Here is a 27106-nt window from a genome sequence, read left to right as displayed (position 1 = left end):
TTGTTTTCTTAAATTTATGACAAAACACTTATTTTTTCAGCGACACTTTTTAATGAATTGTAATGATCATGCTTTATTGCAATGATCACTTCACATCACAAAGAGGAACAGTGGCTGCAAAAGTTCAGATTCGTATTCAAACATAAATACAAAAGTTGTGACTTTTGTCACTCTTTGTTGGCCAGACAGAGTCTTGAGGTCCACACCAGGCCTCTTCCTCCCTTTCACACCTTACCAAACTTCCCGGGCGCCATAGAGCAAGGGTCCGCACTGGCTAGCTTATTCCAAACCAACCAACCTTACCCAGTCACAACTGTCTCTTGCAATATTTTGTTGCCCTCGTAGTTCTGTGGGTCACTTGCCATTTATAATTCTACAACGCCAAATACAGCAAACAATTGTTCTTGGAGTCTTTGGGGGTTGACAGGAGAACAGATCTAAGAAGGGGGTCTGTATTTGTATGGCATCTTCTAAAAAGCAAACTCCCGAACATCCACATCGGTGGAACATCTTCAGCGTACAAAAAGTTAAGTATATCTTAGTTTAACCAGACCACTGAGCTGGTTAACAGCTCTCCTAGGGCTGGCCCGAAGGATTAGGTTTATTTTACGTGGCTAAGAACCAAGCCACAGGTGAACTTTAAGAAATACACATTGCAACTGAAGAGCGATCATGTTTATTATGTAACCTGATCAAGACATCACTACAACTATAGAGGTACAGTAGATAAAGGGACAGTTTAACTTGACATTTTGGTGGTCCTCTGAACTCATTATACCAACGCTTAAATTTCCATGTATGGGGCACCGGTTGTTTCCTGGTTGGTTACAATATATCCTCCGAGAGGATAACGTATATTCATACCGCCCTGAATGAGAATAGCTGCAGGAAGCCCATGGACTAAAGATCAGAATTCGCCTGTCAGTTAAATCAAGCAAAATGTGTATTGCCTTTCAAAGGAAACCCGCCCTGTTATTTCTTGTAAATGAAACTGTTGATTAAGAGAATCGTGGTGAACATAATGTCATAGTATAATTTCCAATATCTGGATTATATTTAGGATGATATGACATATACACCTTGAGCGAGGGGTGTTAATTAGAAATGAAGTAGATGATAAATGTAATATCCAGTGATTCCACTTTTGAGATGTTATTACATCTCCCTGATTTGCACAATTAATTTGCTACGATGATTTTAAAATCTTTTCTTTTCTCTGGAGCTAGAGGGTGCATTTTTTCCGTAGTGAATCGTACTTAGGTTTTGCAAGTATGCTGTAAGGGAATTAGTAGTATTTTCTTTCTTTTGAATAGCCGTTTAGTGGTACATTTTGCTCTTCCTGATGACTGCTGATGTCAGCTCAGTTACGCAGTAATGCTGACTCTTTCTGTGGAACTCAGTATTTTATCGTTACCTTTTATGTTTTAGAAGCCATACATTTTGAACCTACTGTTGTTCGTGTTGTTTTGTAAGGGTCTGTGTTTTAGGATGGACACAAAAACTGAAGTAACAACTCCTATCTATAATATTGATTTGTTTCATCGTTTCCGACCGTCATTAACTTCGACAGCCGGAACCACACTTTAGTTTTTTGTCTACGAGTGATGTGATATGAAGGCATAAGGGAACGAATGCATAAAGGAGCACCAGGAAAATTTAGTTCAGTGTAAGATACCGGACTTATGAAAGACCAGTGGTTGTACATGGACGGTATTTGTCGTTAAAACCTTCAGTCGTTATAAAAGAAAGGAAATGTTTTAAGGAAATGTTTTCACTATGAGAGGAGCTTTGGCAACTAATCTCATGGCTGCCATTTTTTCCATTTGCAAACTTGTAGACGCAAATTACTATTTGATCACCATTATTCTCACCTCAATCAGGTTCTTATCATCCATCAACTGATATTACCATCTTTATTTTTCAGAATTCATCCTCTCTCTCTCTCTCTCTCTCTCTCTCTCTCTCTCTCTCTCTCTCTCTCTCTCTCTCTCTCTCTCTGTAGGTCTGTTATATTCCTGACCTTTTTTGCATCTTCTTTGTCTTCTAAATATTTCGGCTCTCTACTGTTTATTATTATTATTATTATTATTATTATTATTATTATTATTATTATTATTATTATTATTATTATTATTATTTCGTCATGGGAATTCTTTTAGCCGATTTAAATATATGTGCTTAATAACTGGAACACTCTTATTTTGTTTTGATGTATACGGTACCCTTGAACTTGCCGTCCTTTGGTACAATTCAGAATTCTTTGCTATTATAGCGGAATGTAGCTTCAGCATCCTTGCAATTCCCCACCCGCTGTACTTAATCTCCCAGCCCACAGAAACATTTACCTGACCTCTCATTCCCTTTATCATTTAAAAAGCGTTCTTTTGCACCAGTACTCTCTGCTTGTTCAGAGATGTCTCTTCGGATTTTTGTCTCGGTCAGTGAAAAAAAAATGTTGAGAAAACAAAGCCCTAATATCTCGCTTCTCCTTTGGTTTAAGCATTTCCCTCTCCTGTCTTCCAGCGCGCTGTTGCGAGCATAATTTCAAAATGCTCTGTAATACTGTTTGTCATTTGTCATTGACTCTTATCTGTGTACCCTCAAAGACATGAACAAACTTTGTGACATTTGTCTCGTCCATACCCTAACTATATAGTGCTTAAATCAGTATTTTGATTCATGTGCATATGCCCACTCACTGACAGGTTATTTACGCCATACATAACGAGGAAATAATAAACATCAAACTGTAATTCAAATCCTGCTTGGTAGAACCCATGGCAAACCATATGCAAATTAATGGTGATAGTTATAGACATATTTCCAATAGATTTAAACTTAGTACATATATGCGTCGGACAATTTTCTGGAAGTATTCCAAGTTACTCCTCACGCAAAACCTAATGTGATTATATTTGGAGACCATTACGGAGTCATTGTTGTATTTCATTTACATTTAATGGCGTTACCCCGCTTCTGACTGAGCTACAAAGAGATGAACATGTCATTGTTTTAGTAAAAAAAAAGTGTTTCATAATCGGGCATCCATGCTCTGGCATTTTTCTTGAATAGGCATTACTGGAATTGCTAAGCCAGAGCAATATCAGTGCATTGTCATGCAAAGCAGTTACATTTACATTGGACTGATGATTGTATAAATTAAAAGTTTCAGAATTTGGGCAATCCGACATGTTTTATACTGAGGAATACGAGTTTGTGTTGATTATATACAATTATCCTCGTACTAATGATCAGATAGCGATCATTAGGCATTTGAATGCTGCATCAGCGTTGTTGATGAACGCTGCCTATGTAGAGCACATTATACTGTACCACAAAAAACGTTGTTATCCTGTCAATTGCGGACAAAGTAAATTGCGAAAAGTTAAGTGAAAGAAAACTAATTATTACTAGCGTTATTTGAGAGTTTTTTTTATGCTGTTGGGAAATTATTCCTTTCTATGATGACTCCAAAATAATTCATTAGCCTCGCTTGTCTCAGCAAATCGAGGCGCCGGTTACTAATGAACTAAGACTGCAATATGTGAATGCGGGATTTCCTAACATTTTCCTTTCCCTTTCATCAGTTCTTCATTCCAGTAGCTACTGGAAATGTTGCCCGCGTTCGAGTCTCCGGCCAGCCAATGAAGAATTAGAGGAATTTATTTCTGGTGATAGAAATTCATTTCTCGCTATAATGTGGTTCGGATTCCACAATAAGCTGTAGGTCCCGTTGCTAAATAACCAATTGGTTCTTAGCCACGTAAAATAAGTCTAATCCTTCGGGCCAGCCCTAGGAGAGCTGTTAATCAGCTTAGTGGCCTGGTTAAACTAAGGTATACTTAACTTTTTTTTACTGGAAATGTTTGCACCACCGACAGTTTCACGCTAGCCACGTAGAACATTTGATCATTTGATCATGAAAAACCAGACCATATTTCGTCAAACAAATACCTTGAACAAACCAGTTCAGGAGAAGTCATTTCATCCTCTCCCACTCCCACGCACATACACATAAACGGATCCATTAAGTCAATCCATCGTCTGTCAACCACCTACAACCGCAAACATCTCGCCAAACACCAGCGAGAAGATTTAGTGTGGAAGAAAGATTTAGTAGGGAGGATTTTTTCTGGATCCCTTTATAAATTGGTTCTTGCGGGTGAGACATTGGATAGTTGGGAAGATTGGATAGAGAAGAGAGGGTGGAAATGGCGTGGCCAAGTGAAACAGTTTTTAGATGATAATAATAATAATAATAATAATAATAATAATAATAATAATAATAATAATAATAATAATAATGCACTTTACTTTAGCCAGGGCCCGTAAACTTACTTTATTAGAAATAGTAATTATAATTTCCATAAGGGAAAGGTAACATTTTGAAGCAAATTACATTCATGCCATAAAATTACACACAGCCAGCACATTCAGATGAATAATGATACGCACACAGCTGAACATAAAATTAGATGGCAACTAGAGTAGGTAAGTTTTTCGATGATAATGATAATGGCACAGCAATAGTGGCAGCAGAAATAACAACATACAAACAGGAAGAGGTATGCTAATGTTGACGTAATTAAAAGACGGAGATGATGATAACAGCACAGCCGTTATATTACGTTATATGCAATGAAGAAAAACGTAAGTAACGAATGCACTAATCATCGTGAAAAACCAGGCGGATGACGCTGACGTCATCGATGGCATGAGCACTCATTCAACGTCATAGCTCTGCGTCGAGCACATCGGAGCACTCAGAAATGAACAAAAGAACTCTACCATGAGAACACATGTAAGAAGCTGTAACTTGTCCTGTGACCTTGTCTGATTAAGCTACAAAGTAATGAATGTTGGTGTTGTTATTAGTATAATAATGATATCACAAATGACGAGCTTGAACGTAAAGCATTCCTCTTCCGTCATCTAACCATAGAACGAGTATGGCTTGGTTCCAAAGGGCGCTTTTGCCTTGGAAAAGCGAAGGCTTCCTTAAGGGCCCCATAGACTTTACGATCGCCGGATCTGGTGGTCTGAACCGGAAGTAAACCTCGCTGTCTATGGTGTTCTCCGACCAAAATTGGGCGGAGTCCGTCGGCCTCTCCGACCAGCTGGCAACCTGCCGTTGACAGGTTCGTGGCTTCCGTTTTAGTTCAGGTGGCCGGAAGCCTCTACGTCTATGGCGTGATCTCAAAATTTATTTCAGTTTCAACTAGACGCTGAAAGGGAAACATGGTAGCTACGTCGGCAGATGAGTTCTGGGAGGAGTTTATTGAAAGTCGTATGATCCGTTAAAGCAGAATAGGCCCTTAAACCTACGTTTTTGTAGCCAAGTAAGAGGAACATTTTCAACTTTTTTGTACAAAAAATTTTTAATTTATAGAAGAAAATTTTAAATATTACTGAAAATATTATCATAAGCTTTTATGTACGGAAAATAACAATGTAATTTAAACAATAGTACATACATATATAGATATAGATATATATGTATATTATGTGTGTGCGTGTGTATGTATGTATATATGTATTAGTACTATTTTAATTTTCCTTATACAAATTTAAAAATTTTTGTACAAAAAATGAAAAATTTCCTCTTGACTACAGAAACGTAAGGTTAAGGGCCTATCCTGCTTTAACGGATCATAATCCTACTGTATACTAGACTATGTACCACTAGACTATACAGGATGCTGTGTATGCAACATAGTTACTTTTTCCTTTGTAAACTCGTGTTGCATAACTTTAATAATTGCTTTACTTGTCTGTGGGATTATATGCCCCAAGAAACGACTAGCGGCGCCGAAGTGAAGTGCGGCCAGCAGCCTCGCGTACAGTGATATTGGCTGTCTCGTACAAGTATGCTTTTATTTCAAGAAGAGGGGAGACTATATAATTCCACGTTGGTCTGCTCGTCCATTCTCGGGTAATTAAACCAGTCACCAGGGTAAAGTTTCAATTCATTAATAAACAATCGCGAGCTAATTCATTTCTCTTCTTCAACCACACTTTCATCCAGGTTCTCCTTTTTCGCTGGGGTTTTCCAGTTTCTGCTCCAAGAGCGCAGTCTATAGCGTCATCGATGAGAGGAGCTGACACATCGTATTCACTCGAGTAGGTTTCGGTAAACTCAAGTGAACCCGAACGTCTATGGGCACCGCGGATACCGGTGACCGGAGTTCGAACGGAACCTGATCCGCCGGTCGTAACGTTTATGGGTCCCTTTAGAGCATCAACATTTTGCAGATCTTTCGTCATTTTCACTAATGTTTGGTTTTGAAAATACAGAAAGTCGTATATGTATATGTATATGTATATATATATATATATATATATATATATATATATATATATATATATATATATATATATATATATATATATATATATGTATGTATGTATGTATGTATATATAATGCGAGTTAATTTGCTATCGTCTACCTAACGCGTATTTTGAGAATTACAAAACGTCTCGACTAATTCATGAGTTACCCTTCTCTTTTCGAGAGGGGAATGAACAGTAATGCTGGCGTCTAGTGACTCGGTGTAATTTGTGTTAATCTAGGTACGAGTATTTAAAAACCTTAATCGGAAAACCTCGGGTAAGATTGATGGTTATTATAATGCTGGGGTTTGATGTAGGAAGATTGAGTTTTTCTTATACCGCGAGGATTTTGCATTACAAACTTCACTGGGATACTTCGTTGAAATACTTCACTCATCGCAAATGTAATCAGTACTCTCTTATATTTCACTTAAATTATTCTCTTTCTTTATTAAACAAAAGTAGTCCAAACGCAAAAATTAAAGTTAAAAAGAATTGGTTTAAGAAGGAATAGAACTAAATTCAAAATTCCCCAGAGATCGGTTAAGCAAAATAAAATAACGACTGTCTCCGTAAACTGATAACTCTTCAAAGTATTTTATAAATAATTTGATAAATAATTTGAATCGTTGGTCCCAGTATTTCACCCATTCACATCATTAGTAGTATGACCATGGGGTTAATTGATTGGAAACAATCTTACCACGCAATTTTCTGTTGTTGTATTCCAGTGTATGACCAGTGATGATTAACTCACAAGAAAGTATTTACTGTGAGAGTAAGTCGAGATATCCAAATATGCTACTGACTGATTGATTTGGAACTTCAAATTGGAGGTCCAGTTTCTTGTTATCGAGTACTTACAGATCTGAAACAGTCAGGTCTTGACACAGACTTTTGACTGGAAGAACTCTGGAGCAAGAAGTTCCTGTAACTTGGTCATTGATTTTGTGATTTTCAGCTAGATGGACAGTTAGTTCTTTGTCACATATAAACTGGAAATCAGCTAGCAATGCAATGTCTACTGCATGATTCATTAATTAATAATTGTCCAGCGTGGAAGTATCTAGTATGTGACTCAATTGCTCATTGTAAGTTCGACAGTAGTGCAACATAGAGTCTGTGACGGACTAAATTATTGTAAGTAACCATTCCTGACTGGTTGATTCTTTTTTTTTTTCTTCTTCTTCTTCGAATACGTTCAGAGATCATTTTAGTACGAAGATGTTAAAGGTGATGGCCTGATTCGTACTTGAAAGTGTCTCCTTCATCGCTACTCTTGCGTTTTCGATACAGTTCTAGAAAACGAGAAACCCGATAGCGTTTTCGGGAACAGGTTTTTGTGTCTCTTCATGTCACTTCTCAGCCCCCGGGCGACGGAGGTGTGAGGTATAAATAAGGGACGAGATATTAGTGTGTACGCGACACTTCACCCAGTCTGGGGGCCAATGTCACTGTTCGAGTTGCCAGGATTCGCCACTTTACTACAAAATAATGAGCTTCTTGGCTATTTTGATAGGCTTTTGCGGAGCTGCGTGAACATGTTTTCTAACTCTCATTGGTTCTCTTCTTCTTTGCTGCAAAAACATAAAAGCTTCATTGACGATTGAAAACCCATTACATTCCGAGCTCTCTCTTCTTTTATAAGACGTACCACATGAAAGCTGCCGGCTCGAGAGGAGCATCACTCGTCTCATTAAGCTCGATTCATTTTTAGTTCTCTGTAAAAGAAATCTGTTGAGATGGCTTTGTCTGTCCGTCCGCACTTTTTTTGAACGCCCCCAGATCTGAAAAACCACTGAGGCTAGAGGGGTGCATATTGGTATGTTGATCATCCATCCTCCAATCATCAAACCTACCAAATTGCAGCCGTCTAGCTTCAGTAATTTTTATTTTATTTAAGGTTACAGTTAGCCATGGTCGTGCGTTTGGCATCGCTATAGGACAGGCCACCACCTGTCCGTGGCTCACAGTTTCATGCGCCGCCCTACAGAAAACTCGATTGCGCCGAAGAAACTTCGGCGCATTTTTTAATTGTTTAATATAATAAACGATTTAATAAAACATTCTCATTTGTCTATACATATATGTCTGTATAAATATGTGTATATATATACACACACATTATATATATATATATATATATATATATATATATATATATATATATATATATATATATATATATATATATATATATATATATATATTATATATATATATATATATATATATATATATATATATATTATCAGGTATTAGCCTCCCGGTTTTCAGCAAGTCGTGTTTAGGAATAAGGTTTCTGTTATGTACATATGTAAGCATATGTATAATGTATATATATACTGTGTGTGTATATATATATATATATATATATATATATATATATATATATATATATATATATATATATATATATTATATATATATATTATATATATATATATACAGTATATATATATAAAATATATTATATATATATATATATATATATATATATATATATATACAGTATATATATATAAAATATATAATATATATATATATATATATATATATATATATATATATATATATATATATATATATACAGTATATATATATATAAAATATATATATATATATATATATATATATATATATATATATATATATATATATATATATATATATATATATATATATATATAGTCACACAAACAGCTATATAGATGCAGATAAATAGAGAAGCAGATAAATATGTACAGATGAAGAAATAGATACTGACATATAACGCAATAGCCAGTGGTTCGTGTTTCTAATGCACCTTATCTCTAAACATAGCATAAGTAGAGGAGGCGAGGGTTGTGAGTCCATTGAGGGTGGAGATTCCACTGGATGGATGGATGAGCGTTCTCTGTCTTAAGACTGGCGGCAGCCACACCAGACACATCATGCAACTCTGATTGCTATTGTGGTAGTAAGTAGTAGAGGAAGAACACTGCTGCTATGGTAATTGCCATTGGTGTGGGGTACGGATGTAATATCCTGAGAGGCAGAAAATCGCGTACCAAAGGGTTGTGAAACCCTTAGTAGAAGAAAAGGACCTTCTAATGTTTGATGAGGATCTTTTCCTAACGCCTATAGCATCCATGCTTTTCGCCAATGCTGAATTCAAGAAAAACAAAACAATAGCATCGTTGTTGTTGAATTTGGTGAGAGCTCCCGATTGTTCAGGTCTGCAATTCCATGCTCTCTACCAGTAGTGATAACATGAAGGACAAAATTAGATACTAGGTCTAGGGGCTTTGAATGTGTATAGATGTGGTGCAGAAGACCAAATGTATATTTGTTGATTTGGTGAAGGCGAGAGAACGGGACATTTTGGCAGTTAGTGAGACAAAAATGCAAGGCCAGTGTGTATGTGTGTGTGTGTGTGCAGATTGGGAAGGACAGCAATTTTAGTGTGTGCAGATGACAGATGTAGAGCTAGTATTGGGATATAGCTTGTACTATCAGGAAGATTTAGCAAGTAGGCATGTAAGGCACCTATTAGTTTAGGGATTATATGAGTAAGATTTGAGTGTGCAAGTTGTATAGTGAATATAGATAGTCCAAGAATGGAAAATAATTGGGGTCAAGCAGCATGTTTTTCAGTCAGAATCTGCTCCTGACTGTGCGTAGTGAGTATGAAGAATGGTTGTGGCAGGTGATTAAAATAACAAAAAGTTAACAGAGAACAAAGTGCAAGTTGGAGAGGAAACAGAAAATATAGTTGTAAATGTAAATAAGAGAGATTAGTTTGATAATAAGGAAATCAGTACAGCATTAAAAAAAATTCATAAAATATATGGTATAGAGTTATGAGATAGGGTTACTGACACAGGGGTAAAAGGAGTACAGGAGAGTATAAATTTCAGTGACAGGTTCACGGGGTCAGCAGGGAGTGTCTGTAGGTGTAAGAGGGTAGGAAGAGAAAATAAGAGCAATATTCGTATGTGGTGGAACGAGGAAATGAGAGATTTAGTAAATTAAAAAGAGGCATAACTGCACAACAGAAAAGATCAAGTACAGGTACACTGGGATGGATGGGATAGTCAAGAGGAAAGTGATATAAATTACTCAAGTAATAAAAGTTGAGAAGCGAAGGTAAGCAAAAACTTAAGGGTGAGTAAGATGATGATCTGCAGTAAAGTGAATGTTGAACAAAATGATTGTAGGATAAAAGATGCAAAAAAAGAGAGAGAAGTCTGAAGTGTATGCAGGCTTGCGTAGATGGAGTTGGTATAATGAAGATTTGTTGATTGTAGAGGAGAAGCAGAGCTGAATGATGCTTGAGTGAGAGATCTAATGCAAGGTTAGAAATACTTGTTGTGACAATTGACAAGTGAGGAGGGCAGTTAAAAGTCCAGTAATGGAAAGCACCACAAGTTGATAGAATTACATATATTAGTGTGATTGAACAGCTGACCCATATTATTCTCTGAAGGGATGGATAAAAGGAATACTTTGTCTGTTGTATAAAGGCAAAGACCTTAGGTGTGGCTAAGAATTATTGGATGTTTGCTAAGATTTTTATTTGAGGTATGCTTATTACAGGAGGACTGATAGTGGAAGTATAGTGGAGGGGTATATGGATGAAGCGTTTTTTTCCCAGGAAAGTAGTTATGAGAGGTATGTGGCATACTTGGAACTAGAAAACCTTATGATAGACCTTGATGGCGAGGCAATGTGAAGGGTGTATGATATAGAAGACTACCGGGTAGTTTTTTGAGAATGATTAAACATTCTTCCAACTGATGCGAATCATTTCTTAGAATGTTTTAATAGGCGAGTGACCAATCTGGTGTATGAGCTGCTCTGATGAATGGGTGTATTATGTCCCGGTGGCTGTATAATATCTTTAGAGGGAGAGTGATTCACAGTCAGAGAAAGAATAACAGATAAGAAAATGGATCATGAACAGTGTGAAATTACATATTTTCAAATGATACAATACTAACTGGGGATAGTGAACAGAAACTGCAGGCTGGTGAAAGCAAGTCTGAGCAAGTGAAAGCTTATGACAATTGTAAAGCAGGGAAATGGAGCAGTGTGTAGTAATGTGGATGGGGGACACAGGAAGGCAAATGATTTGTATTGGTATTTGGGAATAAATGTAGGTGATGATAGGATAAGAAAAGATAAGTAATAGATGAAGCAAAAAGGTATCAAGGTCGGTGCAAAAGATTTGGAATGCAAGGTAGGTCTATGAAAGCCAAGATTAGGATATGAGAAGAGACTGATGAGCCAACTCTTCTTTATGGAAATGAGATATGTTAAATAACAGTCACAGGAAATATATGTAATATATATATATATATATATATATATATATATATATATTTATATATATATACTGTATGTATATATATATATACATTTATATATATATATATATATATATATATATATATATGTATATATATAAATATATAAAATATATATATATATATATATATATATATATATATATATATATATATATATATATATATCAAGCATTACACAACAAATAATCTATTGATATCGATTCTGTATAACCTGGGAATGCCTTACACCCGAAACGAATTGTATATAATAAATGGGCCTACCCTGACATGGAAAGTTATGCTTTTTTTAAGGATCGAGAATGACAGGTTATCCCCTCAGCACATCCTGAGATATATTGCTGACTTTTTTGTTGCTAGTTGCTCTCACTCATGCCAACAACAACAACAATATATCTTAGAATGTGTGTATATATATATATATATATATATATATATATATATATATATATATATATATATATATATATATATATAAAGGAACTAATGAACACATGAACATGTGTTTCACAGAAATAAATTTCTGACTCACATCGGGTTCGAACCCCAGTCTTTCAAATATGTATGGGTATATATATTAAAAAATTGATAAATAATCCATTTATTCACTTACAGCTAAGAAAATGAATGTGTGTGTGTATGTATGTACAGTATATATATGTGTGTGTGTATGTAAGTACAGTATATATATATATATATATATATATATATATATATATATATATATACATATATATATATATATGTATATACATATATATATATATATATATATATATATATATATATATATATATATATATATATATATATATATGAAGATAAAAGTCCCATAAAATACTATTTGAACGTTGCAGCCATATATTTCAGGCACTTCCTTCTGTGCCTCTGTTCTCTGTAAAATATGGACAGATGATGTGTTGCAGGATTGTATATATATATATATATATATATATATATATATATATATATATATATATATATATATATATATACAAAGGATATTTAGGTGTGGCAATACGTCGCTGTTGATAGGCTTAATTTCCATCCTTCCTGGGTTAACGGTCACCTGGACACCAACAACGTTGTGGTGCCACACCTACATATGCTTTGTATATATGTGTATATATTCCTGTAAAACATCGTCTGTCCATATTTTAGCAGTGAACAGGGGCACAGAAGGAAGTGGCCGAAATATATGGTTGCAGCGTTCAAATACTGTTTTATGGGCCTTTTTTTCTTCATGTTATACTGCTGTATTACAGTAAAAGACATTTTATATATATATATATATATATATATATATATATATATATATATATATATATATATATATATATACACACACATTCTAAGATATATTGTTGTTGTTGTTGGCATGAGTATATATATATATATATATATATATATATATATATATATATATATATATATATGTGTGTGTGTGTGTGTGTGTGTGTGTGTGCCATTCATTTTTTCAGTTGTAAGTGAATAAATGGATTGTTTATCAATTTTTTATAACTTGCGTTGTTGTTGGTTGTAAATATTGCCTTTATCTCGAACGCTATTGTGTGAAATGATCAACATATTTAGCTGTTCCTTGCCGAAAGATTAAATATCTTTTAAAGTAATAAATAATCAAATAAAGATGAAATGCAAAAAAGTATCCTTTTCCAGTGGATCAACGGATCAAAAGTGACGACGGAAAATTTGCTTAGCTGTTGTTTAGTTTGTGGTCTGACACTGTCAGAAGGAGGCAACAATGTTCGTTGTATTCTATTGTACTTTAAGTCTCGAAGAATAATTCTAAGGTAAGCTCAAAATTCTCGCAGTTATAGAAGTATAAAAAATTAAATCACAGCCAAACTCTTAGCGTGGTAATACCAAATCACCTTGATTGCTCCAGTACTGTTGCAAAAATGTGATTTTGTCTGGTAACTGCAGAGTTTTATATTAGTTACGTTATGTTCACCTTTCTAAAGTTTGCTGCGCTAACAATGAAGTACTGAAGAAAATCTACTATCAGTGACACAAAAGCCCCCAAATATCTATATGCATATGTTTGCTCACTCGTGTGTGTCCTGCAGTGATGTAATGTTTAACGTAAAAAAAAGTATGAAATTAAGCTTCAGAAGTTAAGTATACCTTAGTTTAACCAGACCACTAAGCTGATTAACAGCTCTCCTAGAGAGGGCTGGCCCGAAGGATTAGATTTATTTTACGTGGCTAAGAACCAACTGATTACCTAGCAACGGGACCTACAGCTTATTGTGGAATCCGAACCACATTATGACAAGAAATTAATTTCTATTACTAGAAATAAATTCCTCTAATTCTTCATGGGCCGGTCGGAAAGTCGAACGCTGGGCAAACAGCGTGCTAGCCGAGAGCTCTACCCACCACTCCAATTAAGCTTCAGAATAATGGTAAAGGATACATATGTGAGTCGATTTATTATTATTATTATTACAATGAAGATAATTGTGATGTTAGCGATAAAAGATGAACATACCAAGGTAGCCATATGTTCATGATGGTTGTGATTGTACGTGCCAAACTTTTTACGTATTTGCTATATTTTGTTGCATAAACATTGTTGGGTGGATTAGAGGAAAATATCTTTCTGTTTGCACGCTGATCGGTCAGTTGTTAAGTTGCCTTTCTGTTTTTTTTTTTTCCTAGCCCTGTGATATAGTTAATTGGGAGGAATTCCAGTGAGAGCAAAAGGATACCGCTTCACCTTTTATTAATCGGCCTGTCTGAATATACAAACTGAAGCTTTTGAGCCAAAATATCAAGCATGGTTTAATTGCTGAAATTTACAAAGGATTTATTTTCAGGCTACTAGAGCATTTCTTTGTAACGGATAAGAGATTTTACTGACTGAAATGGCTATTTTTCATTGAGCTATTACACGAGGAAAGTAACCCCGTTTCCCCAGGTCATTCAAATGTAAGGCAATGTCAGAATATCTTAAATGAATTAAGAACGTAATAGTCAAATATGTGACGGTGTTGCGGAACGTTCCGAAAACCGTCATTTGCTGTTTTACTCGTTGCCGTTTAACAGGGTTGCCCGGATGGCAGAGGCTGCCCTTCTGCCCGGCGATTGGTCGGAGAGACGCCTCCCACGCTTTGATCTCGTTCATATCATCTCTGCAATTTACTCTTGGATTTATAGTGACATTTCTCTCTATTGTCTCAAGGAAACGCTGACCATTTGTCACGGATCGCTCGGAAATCCGTGGGAGAAGGATTTCAAACCCCCTGTATTGCGTTCACTTTCACTTTGTTCACTTCGTTTGGTTTTATGTACAGCCCTCCACAGGGATAATTCCCTCTCTGGCGGACCCTTGTACGTTTTCAAAATAAGGTGCTTATATGTTATAATTGTCTTTCAGTGTTTTCTCGTCAGTATCGTAGCTCCTGCAAAATAGGAGTCTCTTTAGTTCCTTTTTAAATTTGCATTTTTCTTGTATGCTCTTCACTTCAGGCGGTATTTTGTTGTATAGTCTTGGTGCGCAGTGTACAAATGCTCTCTCGCCGGACTTGCAATTTGTTCTAGGTTCAAATAGCCTATATGCTTCACTTGCATGTCTAAAGAAGCTTAAGCGGTTTCTCAGATATGTTGGTTCATCATATTTTAGTGCTTTAAAGACTGACCGGACCTGCTGTTGAGGCATGGCCGAATGTGCTGTGGGTTTTGTTATTTGGTAGCTATTGGTGGCGTATTACTATTATTCTCCTATTTTTCTGTATTTGACACTTCGTGAAAGGTAATGAGGCATAAATTGCCAATTTCGGCAGTGTACAGTAGGTAACTGGACCTTTGGCCGATAGTATATTACGAGCTTGATGGCGCTTGTTACGCTGCGCGGGCAGGAGGTGGATGTGCTATGTCTCCCCTACCCTCCCGATCCCCTAACCACCCCGTTCCAACCAAGGGCGGACAAACAGGTTTGCAGGAGGGTGGATGGATGTCTCCCCTGTCCTCCCGTTCCCCTACTTACCCGGCCCCCGCCCGGGGCGGACAAACCGGTTTGCAGGGGGAGGGTGGCTGTGTCATGTCTCCCCTACTGTCACCCAAGGGAGGACAAACAAGATTCACTCGGATTTCATTATTATTATTATTATTATTATTATTATTATTATTATTATTATTATTATTATTATCTAACTGTTAATTGGTGAATCTTTCTTCCCAGGATTTATCAAATTATATATTAAAAGGTGTACTATGTGTCATATTTAGTAAGAGTGGATAAGTATAATTTAAAGTGGATGAATTTGGCGATATAAGTATTTTAGTTCCATTGGCCTTACATTCCTGGTGCGTTAATAGATTGCTTGTGTTGTTAGAGACACGTGAATGACTTGCAGTTCTTCACAGTATTTCCGTATCCCTTCAGTTTTTTCATATTCATGTTCACCGTTTGCAATTGTTAGGATTCTTAGGAAATTGTTCGACATCGTTGAAGTAAAAGTTGAGAATTGCAAGATAATTTATCGGTCCTTGTTAGAAAAACGTTATTTATTGATGGCTGTGTTTATAACGGACGAAACTAGCTTATGAAGTGCATAGGAAAAGCTCGCTATTAAAAAGTTTAACAGGAAACAGCAAGTCTACGGAGGAACATTTAATGAAAGAAACTCTTAACAAATCCGCACTACTGATTGAGGAGATATTACAGAGTTAATGTCGATTATTTGGCGATGAATTATATTCATAACGTACTTTAGTTCTCTTGCGAAAAATATGTTTTATAAAAAGGCTTTTTTCACGGAGAGAGAGAGAGAGAGAGAGAGAGAGAGAGAGAGAGAGAGAGAGAGAGAGAGAGAATGCCTTTCTATTCATGCTGACCGTAGAACTTGAATAGTTCACAGTACTTGGCCTACTCATGTGTTTGGGAGGTTAAAGAGAACCTTCGGTGTTAAAGAAGGGGATAATCACGTCGATTGCATTCTGTGCATTTTGTCCACTGGGGAATTTTTGTCGTTATGAGAGAACGATGGACTGCTCAGATAAGGGCAGCGTAATATAGTTCATCTCAAAAGACAGTTGTCGTGGCAGAACTTATAATTTGTCCTAAATGCTCACAAGATAGGGTGATTTGATCGTTGCGTTGGGCGTCTTTCGCCATAGCGTGTGCCGACAGCAAAATCTCCTCCAAGAGTGAGCCATCAAGCCTCCCAAAGAGGCTCCTTTTACGCCGAAAGTCGCATTTCTGTCTTTGCCAAAATATAATCACTTGGTGCCAGTCACGAGGCTCACTCTTGGTCAAGTTTTTGTGAAACTCCGTACAGATACCTGCGTAGACCTACTAACTTACTAACAACAAGAGATATACTTGCATATATATATATATATATATATATATATATATATATATATATATATATATATATATATATATATATATATATATATATATACATACATATATTTATATATATGTGTGTGTGTGTAAGTCTGTATAAATGTTAGGAAACAGACGCAAACACACACAAACACACACACACACACACACACACACACATATATATATATATATATATATATATATATATATATATATATATATATATATATATATATATATATATATATATATATTTTACATATTTGTATATACATATAATATATATATATATATATATATATATATATATATATATATATATATATATATATATATATATATATATATATATATATGTATGTATGTATGTATGTATGTATGTATGTATATCTGTGTGTGTGTAAGTATATCTTTTGTTGTTATTAAGTTAGTAGGTCTACGCAGGTATTTGTACGGAGTTTCACAAAAACTTTACAAAGAGTGAGCCTCGTGACTGGCACCAAGTGATTATATTTTGGCAGGGACAGAAATGTGACTTTTGGCTTAGAAGGTGCCTCTTTGGGAGGGTTGATTTCTCATTCTTGGAGGAGGCTTTGCTGTCTGCAAACCCGCTTCCAAGAATGTATTTATGTATGTATATACACACATATATATAGTATATATAAATTATATATACAATAGCCTATATATGAATGGTTCCATAACATGAGGTGGCTCCAGACTAGAAAACCACAACATTCACTCCCACATTGATATTTTTAATTTGTGAATAGTTTATGAATCCCTGACCAGAAAACCTCCGTGACTTTAGCCACTTTATAAACTTAAACACGGAAACCTTATCAGCATTGCGTCGAACTCCCAGTGCAGATGTATCATTCTTCTCCATCTTGCAAACAATTTCGTGCTTTTGGATGTTAAGAGTTTCGTTTTCAGTACCTTTCCCCAGCACTTTCTAGGTCTTCGCCTCTTTCTCCCTCCTGAAACCACCTAATTATACACAACTTTCACTAAAGTAATATCTGACTTTCTTTCATCTTGAGCAAACCATCTCTGAATACTGTTTTACCCTTTCACTTGCGCTAATTTATTTACCACTATCGCTCACCGTCAAATTTCTAACACTTTCATTTCTTTTTATGCCACATATACTCGGCAAAAATGTTATCTTAATGACTTCAACCGCATTTATTTTATTCACATTATGCATACAAACTTCTCTAACAAAAAGGCGAGTTTGCTCACCTGTTCTTTCATACACTGTCACCGTCGCTTCCATAGACACCTCATCTCTTCCCAACGTTTCGCTCACAAACTACTGCTTTGCTCTTTTCGCCTGTCGTGCAATTCAGCCGTCCTTTTACCCTACCGACATGCGTTTCATTTACGCCCAAATAATTGTTTGAATCAACCACAAACATTCTTCAGTCATCCATATTAACACCAACTGCTTCATCTCCTTAGTTTCAAATTGCTCGCGTGACTTTACTCTTGCTCACGTTACCATTAACTGTCTCTTCTTTCAAACATTTTTATATAGTTTCTGACGTTTTTCTTCACTATCCCCAGTTTTCTGCCAATGTTAACCATTCAACCCACCAAGCACGACGCATTTTCTATCCCCTCACTCACATCTGTTGTCATTTCTCCCACTTCTCGGATAACTCCTGTCTATAAAGAGATTGAACGTCCATGAAGACCCAGCATATAATTGTCGTATGCCCTCGTTTCCACTTGATTAATGCGTATAATATATTAGAAATCAGGATTCATTCCGTCAATTGTAAGAAAAGAAGTTCCATTTGTTTCGGAGAAAATTTGACGGTTATTTCAGCTCTGCGCCAAAATGAAACTTTTTGGATGGAAGGTGAAAGTTTATTCAGTATATTAATTCATATGCTAATTTTGGCAAGATGTGTCTGAGACTTTTTATATAGCTCTAGTTTACACAGTCAAATACAAGAGAAATAATGGCATCTGCCAGAAGTGGTTACATTTACTAACTGGTCAAACTAGGTAAGTGTGGCCTTACATTTTTTGAAGTTTATTTGCAAGCAATTATCTTTTTCGACATTATAGTCACTGGGGATGTTTGACGATTTTGCTTGTTTTAAGTAAGACTTCATTGGAGGTTTTTAGATTTGCTTCATAGGGCTCTCATCTGTTAACAAGATAAAGATGAGGAACATTGGTAAGTTTTACTTTATCGAAACACCTAATTCTGTTGGAACTGTAAATCTTTGCGTTAGGAAACTGACATTACGTAAAGCAGGATTTTGCATATTCCGTGTCCTATATGAAGTCCTCACAAAGGCAAGGTATTAACTTCCTAAACAAGTCTGTTCTTAGTCCATCAAGAGTCTCTTTTCATTGTTAGTGCCTTAAGAGGAAATAATTATTTCATGTTGTTAACCATTTCGCTTTTTCTGTGTCTCCCCAACAGCTACGCAAGCCGGTTTCCACCCTGTCGATCCCTGGGTCGATGAAAGGTGGAGGAGGCGGGGGCGGTGGGCGTGGAGCTGAAGGCGAAGATCCGGGTATTGCCCTCGTGGGGGCGCACACGGAGTACCCGCGTTACACCGAGGAGAAGGTTGCCCAAGCCTCCGCCAAGACAGCTTCATTCAGAATGCGTAACAAACCTAACGTCGGGTATCGGCTGGGGAGGCGCAAGGCCCTTTTCGAGAAAAGGAAGCGGATCTCCGACTATGCCCTCGTCATGGGCATGGTGGGCATCATCGTCATGGTCATCGAGAACGAGCTCTCATCCGCCCGTGTCTATGATAAGGTGAGTAAAATGCCCCTTTCCGTTTCGTAGACCCTAATTCTTCTTCATATCAGTGTTCGTGTTATTGGAAGAGTGTCTGGACGGGTCAACTTTCTGGTGGAGACTTTCGAGGGATCTTTAATTGAGTCAGCTATGGCAGCATACGTCCAGAGCTGTTCGTTCTACCTGTTCGTCGTGTGAATAACACGAAAAGGGAGGCATAAGACAAAGTAATCAAAACTCTGATATCCAAATTTATAAGGTAAAAAATTACAGCTATTGGCAATAGTCTTATATAAAAAAAAAAACCCAAGTCAACGATTACATTTATTTTTTCCATGATCGCTCTAAAGTATTATGCAGCTCTAACTGAAGTTATTGTTTGGCAAATCCGCGTTTCTACTTGCTAGTAAATGTTCAGTTACATTTAACATTAATAAAGTAAGGTTATACAATTCAGCAACAATGGAAAATATTTTCAGGGAAATGTTGGGTTATAGAGGATTGTTATTGTTCTTAAAAGAATTTATTAGGATATCTGTTTAAGCGAAACTGACCAAATACTACTACCACATCACTGCCAACGCTCGTCCTTAAATGGTTTTCTCAAACATGTTCTGGAAACAGTAGGAGAATATTTTCACTTTTAGAATTTTATTATAATTATATGTCAGGTTTATCGTGATAGTAGGTATTTTGTCATAGCTTATGGTTGCATATATTTGGACAACGCTTATCAGCTTAAGTTTGTTAGTTGATTTTTCAACATAGAAAAATAAACCATTTTTTCGGTCTTACTCCAAGCACATTGCTCTTTTTAGTGTTCGATCTTAAATCTGTTTAGTATTAACACACAATATATATATATATATATATATATATATATATATATATATATATATATATATATATATATATATATATATATTTATATATATATATATATATATATATATATATATATATATATATATATATATATATATATTTATATATATATATATATATATATATTTATATATATATATATATATATATATATATATATATATATATATATATATATGTATATATATATATATATATATATATATATATATATATATATATAAAATATATATATATATATATATGTATATAAAATATATATATATATATATATATATATATATATATATATATATATATATATATTATATATATATATATATATATGTATATATACAGTATATATGTATATATATATGTATAAATATACATTATATATATATATATATATATATATATATATATATATATATATATATATATATATATATACTTTTTTCACATAAACCATGCCATTTTATAGTTTCCCAAATATTAAGCAACAATTTTTTTTTTTTAATATCCAGTTCACTGCATCTCGAAAATAACTTACACCCAAGGGGAATATGAGTGTGTATGTGCGTTTGTGTGTTTCCATGTCCACGTGATACTCAAAAAACCATGGGCCCTAATCTAGGTCAAGGTAGGTGCATTTATTTCATACAATGGTCAAAACGGTTAGTACGAAAGTGACAAGTGCAAAATAAATGGAAAACTGTCTTGTATACAAGACACCATGTTACACTTCACACTGAGCTACCGTGGCGGAGATAGGCGGCTTATTTTAATTCCAGGTGTAGGATCCAAATTCAACAATAATATATGACAGCGGCATTTTGTGGCTTGTATCTCTTGAATGCTGAGTGTATCAAGTCACTTTCTCCCATGCACCTACCCTTAAAGGCAGGGTTGCGATTCCCGGTCAGAATAGATGCACCTATATATACAGTAGGAGTAATTGCATATTAGCTGTTAGTGCCCTGATATTTGAAAGTACATATATGCCATATACAAAATAATATATATATATATATATATATATATATATATATATATATATATATATATATGTACATGATCAAATGGATTTTACTAGGGACATTTCAAAAGGAGATATAATAATTGAATGAATTTGACCCCTGAGATGAAGATAATACTTTGAGGAGTTGAAGACTGTGAAGAACAAAACTAAGAGATTTGTCTAATGCACCACTGGAAGAGATTGGAGTAAATTTAAGAATGATTGTGGATGTGAGAGTCGAGCAAGTGACATGAGAAATTGAGAAGATGAAGAATGAAAAAGTGCATGTAACGTGGGAAATTAAGAAGCTGAAGATTGGACAAGCGCATGTGACTTGCGAAATTGAGAAGCTTTAGAATACAAAAGTGCACGGGATGTAGGAAAGGAAGAAGCTGAGGAATGAAAAAGTGCATGGAAAGTGGGAAATTAAACAGATGAAAAATGAAAAGTGAATGGGACTGGGGAAATTAAGAAGTTGAAGAATGAAATAGTGCATGTAACGTAGGAAATTAAGAAGCTAAAGAATGGAAAAGTGCATAGGATGTGGGAAATTAAGAAGCTGAAGAATGGAAAAGTGCACGTGACGTGGGAAATTAAGAAGCTGAAGAATGGAAAAGTGCTTGTGACGCAGAAAATTAAGAAGTTGGAGGATGGAAAAGTGCATGGGACATGGGAAATTATGAAGCTGAAGAATGGAAAAGTGCATCTCACGTGGGAAATTAGGAAGCTGAAGAATGGAAAAGTGCATGTGATCTGGGAAATCAAGAATCTGAAGAATGGAAAAGTGCATGTGGCGCAGAAAATTAAGAAGCCAAAGAATGGAAAAGTGAATGGGACGGGAAATTAAGAGGCTGAAGAATGGAAAAGTGCATGTGATGTGGGAAGTTTAGAAGCTGAAGAAGGGAAAAGAGCAGGTGATGTGGGAAATTAGGAATCTGAAGAATTGAAAAGTGCATAGACGTGGGAAATTAAGAAGCCAAAGAATGGAAAAGTGCATATGATGTGGGAAGTTTAGAAGCTGAAGAATGGAAAAGTGCATGTGATGTGGGAAAGAAGTTGGAGAATGGAAAAGTGCATGTGACGTGGAAAATTAAGAAGTTGAAGGATGGAAAAGTGCATGTGATGTGGGAAATTAAGAAGCTGAAGAGTGGAAAACGGCATCTGACGTGGGAAATTAAAAAGCTGAAGAAGGGAGGTTATGGGATGTGGGAAATTAAGAAGCTGAAGATTGGAAAAGTTCATATTACGTGGGAATTAAGAAGTTGAAGAATGGAAAAGTGCATGTGATGTGAGAAATTAAGAAGTTGAAGAATGGAAAAGTGCATGTGATGTGAGAAATTAAGAAGTTGAAGAATGGAAAAGTGCATGGGATGTGGGAAATTAAGAAGTTGAAGAATGGAAAAGTGCATGTGATGTGGGAAATTAAGAAGTTGAAGAACGGAAAAGTACATGTGATGTGGGAAATTAAGAAGTGAAGAATGGAAAAGTGCTTGTGATGTGGAAATTAAGAAGTTGAAGAATGGAAAAGTGCATGTGATGTGGGAAATTAAGAAGTTGAAGAATGGAAAAGTGCATATGATGTGGGAAATTAACAAGTTTAAAAATGGAAAAGTGCATGTGACTTGAGAAATTAAGAAGTTGAAGAATGGAAAAATGCATGTGGTGTGGGAAATTAAGAAGTTGAAGAATGGGAAAGTGCATCTGATGTGAGAAATTAAGAAGTTGAAGAATGGAAAAGTGCCTGTGACTTGGGAAATTAAGAAGCTGAAGAATGGAAAAGTGCATGTGTTGTGATAAATTAAGAAGTTGAAGAATGGAAAGTGCATGTGATGTGAGAAATTAAGAAGTTGAAGAATGGAAAAGTGCATGTGATGTGGGAAATTAGGAAGTTGAGGAATGGAAAAGTGCTTGTGATGTAGGAAATTAAGAAGTTGAAGGATTGAAAAGTGCAAGTGATGTGAGAAATTAAGAAGTTGATGAATATGAAAGTGCATGTGACAAGGAAATTAAGAAGTTGAAGAATAGAAAAGTACATGTGATGTGAGAAATCAAGAAGCTGAAGGATGGGAAAATGCATGTGATGTGAGAAATTAAGAAGCTGAAGAATAGAAAAGTGCATGTGATGTGAGAAATTAAGAGGTTGAAGAATGGGAAAGTGCATGTGATGTGAGAAATTACGAAGCTGAAGAATGGGAAAGTGCATGTGACTTGGGAAATTGAGAAGCTGAAAAGAGGACAGTGCGAGAGTTGATTGGATTGCTAAAGAATTGCTGTTGTGTTCATTCACTGCTCCTTTGTGTAAAGGTGAAGGTAAGGTGAATTTGGGGACAAGAGGTCCTACCGTTATTAAACATACTAGTCATACTATACGAAACAATCGGATACGTAAGAAAGTGACTGATTGGAAAGCAAAATATGGGTTCAAAACTTTTAAGATGGAGTGTCAGTGAAGCCGTCCGAAAACATCTGTGTAGGCAATTTCAATAACAATAAAAATTATGTGCATGATACACATGGACCTCGAGAAATCCCTTGATGGAAACAAACATACTGAGAATGTCGAGGATTTATGTTGTAGTAGAAAGGAATAAGAAATTGATAGTGAACGGTTTGTTGTTAAAGTAAGTTTAAGGTATTCAAGCTTGTGTTATTAGTGTTTATTTTCATATCTGTAGCAAAGGGAGGAGTTTAAAGGAAAAGAGATGAAACTGAGAAGTTGTGGAATAAGGAAAAGAGTCACGGATGAAGTGTTGAAGGGTTGATATTTCCCGATGATTCAGTAAAGTGGTCATGAAGTACACACTGTTATGAGAGAGCTTGAAATGTTTGGAAGAGGACAGAATTTAGAGCGACTGTCAGGAAGTGCGAGGCAACGAGGGAAAATGGAAGAAATTTAAGGAGAAATAAATATCAGCATGGATAGTGGGAAAATGAAAATGGATGATTCATATAAGTATTTTAGAATATAAGTAATGGTAGCTGGCAGGATGAGAGAAGAGGTGAGTTACGGAAAAGATGAAGCATGAAAAGTAGTCGATCATGAAAAAAAGACATGGAAGAGCTACTGTTTGTGAAAGCAAAAGCAAAAAGGTTTGGGGGAATTTTTGAGGCAACTCCCTTTTTAAGAAATGAAGCGCGGATGCTGAAAGTAAAAAAGGACTGAGAGAGCTACTCTTATGAACTGTTCTGTAATATATATATATATATATATATATATATATATATATATATATATATATATATATATATATATATATATATGTGTGTGTGTGTGTGTGTGTGTGTGTGTATATGTATATATATATATATATATATATATATATATATATATATATATATATATATATATATATATATATATATATATATATATATATATATATATATATATATATATTTGTGTGTGTGTGTGTGTGTGTGTGAATGATGTTAGGTCCTCTTGTACCTAAGCTCACCTTACCTTTACCTTTATATAATGGAGCAATGGATGAATATACAATGTTCACGAACATACACTGTTCATACATTCAGTTACCCCACCATGCCGCAGCATTTCTTTAGCAGTCCTATCAACCTCTGCCACTTTCCATTCTTCTACTTCTTCATTTCCCACGTCACATGTACTTTTCCATTCTTCAGCTTCTTCATTTCCCACGTCCCATGCACTTTTTCATCCTTCAACTTCATTTCCCACGTCCCATTCAACTTCATTTCCCACGTCCCGTACACTTTTTCATTCTTTATCTTCTCAGTTTCTCATGTCACTTGCTCGACTTTCACATCCACAACCATTCTTTCTCAAATTTACTCCAGTCTCTTCCAGTGTTACATTAAACAAATCTCTCTTAGTTTTGTTCTTCACAGTCTTCAACTCCTCAAAGTACTAACTTCATTTCAGGGGTAAACTTTATTCAAATATCTCTAATTTAAAAACATCCCTTGTAAAATCCGTTTGATCATAGATCTTTCTCTACGCATTCCTTTCATTGCTGTACCACTTTTAATTTTCACCATTTCCTTTCTTCTCTCCCCCTCTTGTTTATCCTGAGCACGATGTCTTGTGTCGTGCAACCACACGGTGAACAAAAACCGTTTCTTCTTCACTAAGCTTCCTGTCTGATCTCCCCACCACTTACCGTTTTTTTGTCTCTTCGTCATAAGTGTATATTCCAGTAACCGCTCTTCACCCACTGGATATGACTTTTGTAATTTTGCTTTATGTTTAAAAGCACTTTTCACTTTCATGACTGTTACAAAGGTTCATTTTCATCTATCGTGTTCTCTCGCTCACGCTCATATTTTTTTTTATCAAAACTCACGTTTGAATTACGTTCCGAACCATATTGGACCTTTCTTCCTCCACTGAAACTAGCATTTGTTTTCAAATTTACTTCAGTCACTAAGGTATCAGAATAATCAGATACACCTCAGTCGACTCTTCACCTTACGTACATAAACTTGCTTTTATCTACTCCATAATAAAACGTAAACAACAAACCCTTTCTCTCATAATTTTCTCAGCCCCTATGAGTTTATGAACTTGTGTTTTTGAAAATAGCATAACCACAACGATTAAGCCCGCACCAGAATATATATATTGTCATATTTCACACTAAGTGTCCAAATATTATAGCTTTCTCTTTTTAAACAACCAGCCAACCATTTGATCTTTTTATTTACAACATCAACACTCAAAGTTTTTGTGTTTTTCTTACATTTTTGGAACATTACTTCTGATACAGAGCATGGGGTTGCAAACCCCATTCCATAGCTGTGTGCTAAGTTCCACGCCATTTTGAATGGAAAACATAGGATCGTTTTATTTCTTGACATCGTGCAGTAGTAAGAATTATGATTGCTTTTGTGCTATATTTGGGCATTTCGTCATAACAGCGGGTCACGGCATCTGGTTGGGTATACTAGTGCTTTCAGACACACCTAATTCGTATCTTAAGAATATTACACTTTCCAGCATAGAAATGCCCAGTTGGGTGTGTGTGTGTGTGTGTATATATATATATATATATATATATATATATATATATATATATATATATGTATGTATATATATACATATATATACATATATATATTTATATGTGTATACATATATATATGATATATATACAAATATATATATATATATATATATATATATATATATATATATATATATATGTATATATATATATATATATGTATGCATGAATATGTATATATAGATATGTATACATATATGCATATATATAATATATATAATATAAATATATATATATACATATATATAAATATATATATATATTATATATAAATGTATATATATGTATATATTGCGTAATTATATATATTTATTTTTGTATAAGCACTGATGTCAATGATTGGAACCTAGTACTGGCTTAGTATCATTGTAAACATA

General features: G+C 35.1%; 1 protein-coding gene across 12 annotated transcripts in view; it reads left to right on the top strand.

The window, feature by feature from the left end:
• The window catches only part of SK (small conductance calcium-activated potassium channel), a 554217-nt gene that overhangs the window by 324215 nt on the left and 202896 nt on the right, over window positions 1-27106 (top strand). For all 12 annotated transcript variants that reach the window (XM_067129930.1, XM_067129931.1, XM_067129928.1 and 9 more), the window contains one exon: window positions 19482-19823. In XM_067129930.1, the coding sequence (XP_066986031.1) occupies window positions 19482-19823 (342 nt within the window). The remainder of the gene's footprint in view (window positions 1-19481; window positions 19824-27106) is intronic.

This window comes from Macrobrachium rosenbergii, chromosome 28 (genome assembly GCF_040412425.1).
Source record: "Macrobrachium rosenbergii isolate ZJJX-2024 chromosome 28, ASM4041242v1, whole genome shotgun sequence".
In the NCBI taxonomy this organism is placed as follows: Eukaryota; Metazoa; Arthropoda; class Malacostraca; order Decapoda; family Palaemonidae; genus Macrobrachium; species Macrobrachium rosenbergii.
The sequence above is the reverse complement of the archived record's forward strand: the minus strand, read 5'-3'. Positions and strand labels throughout refer to the sequence as shown.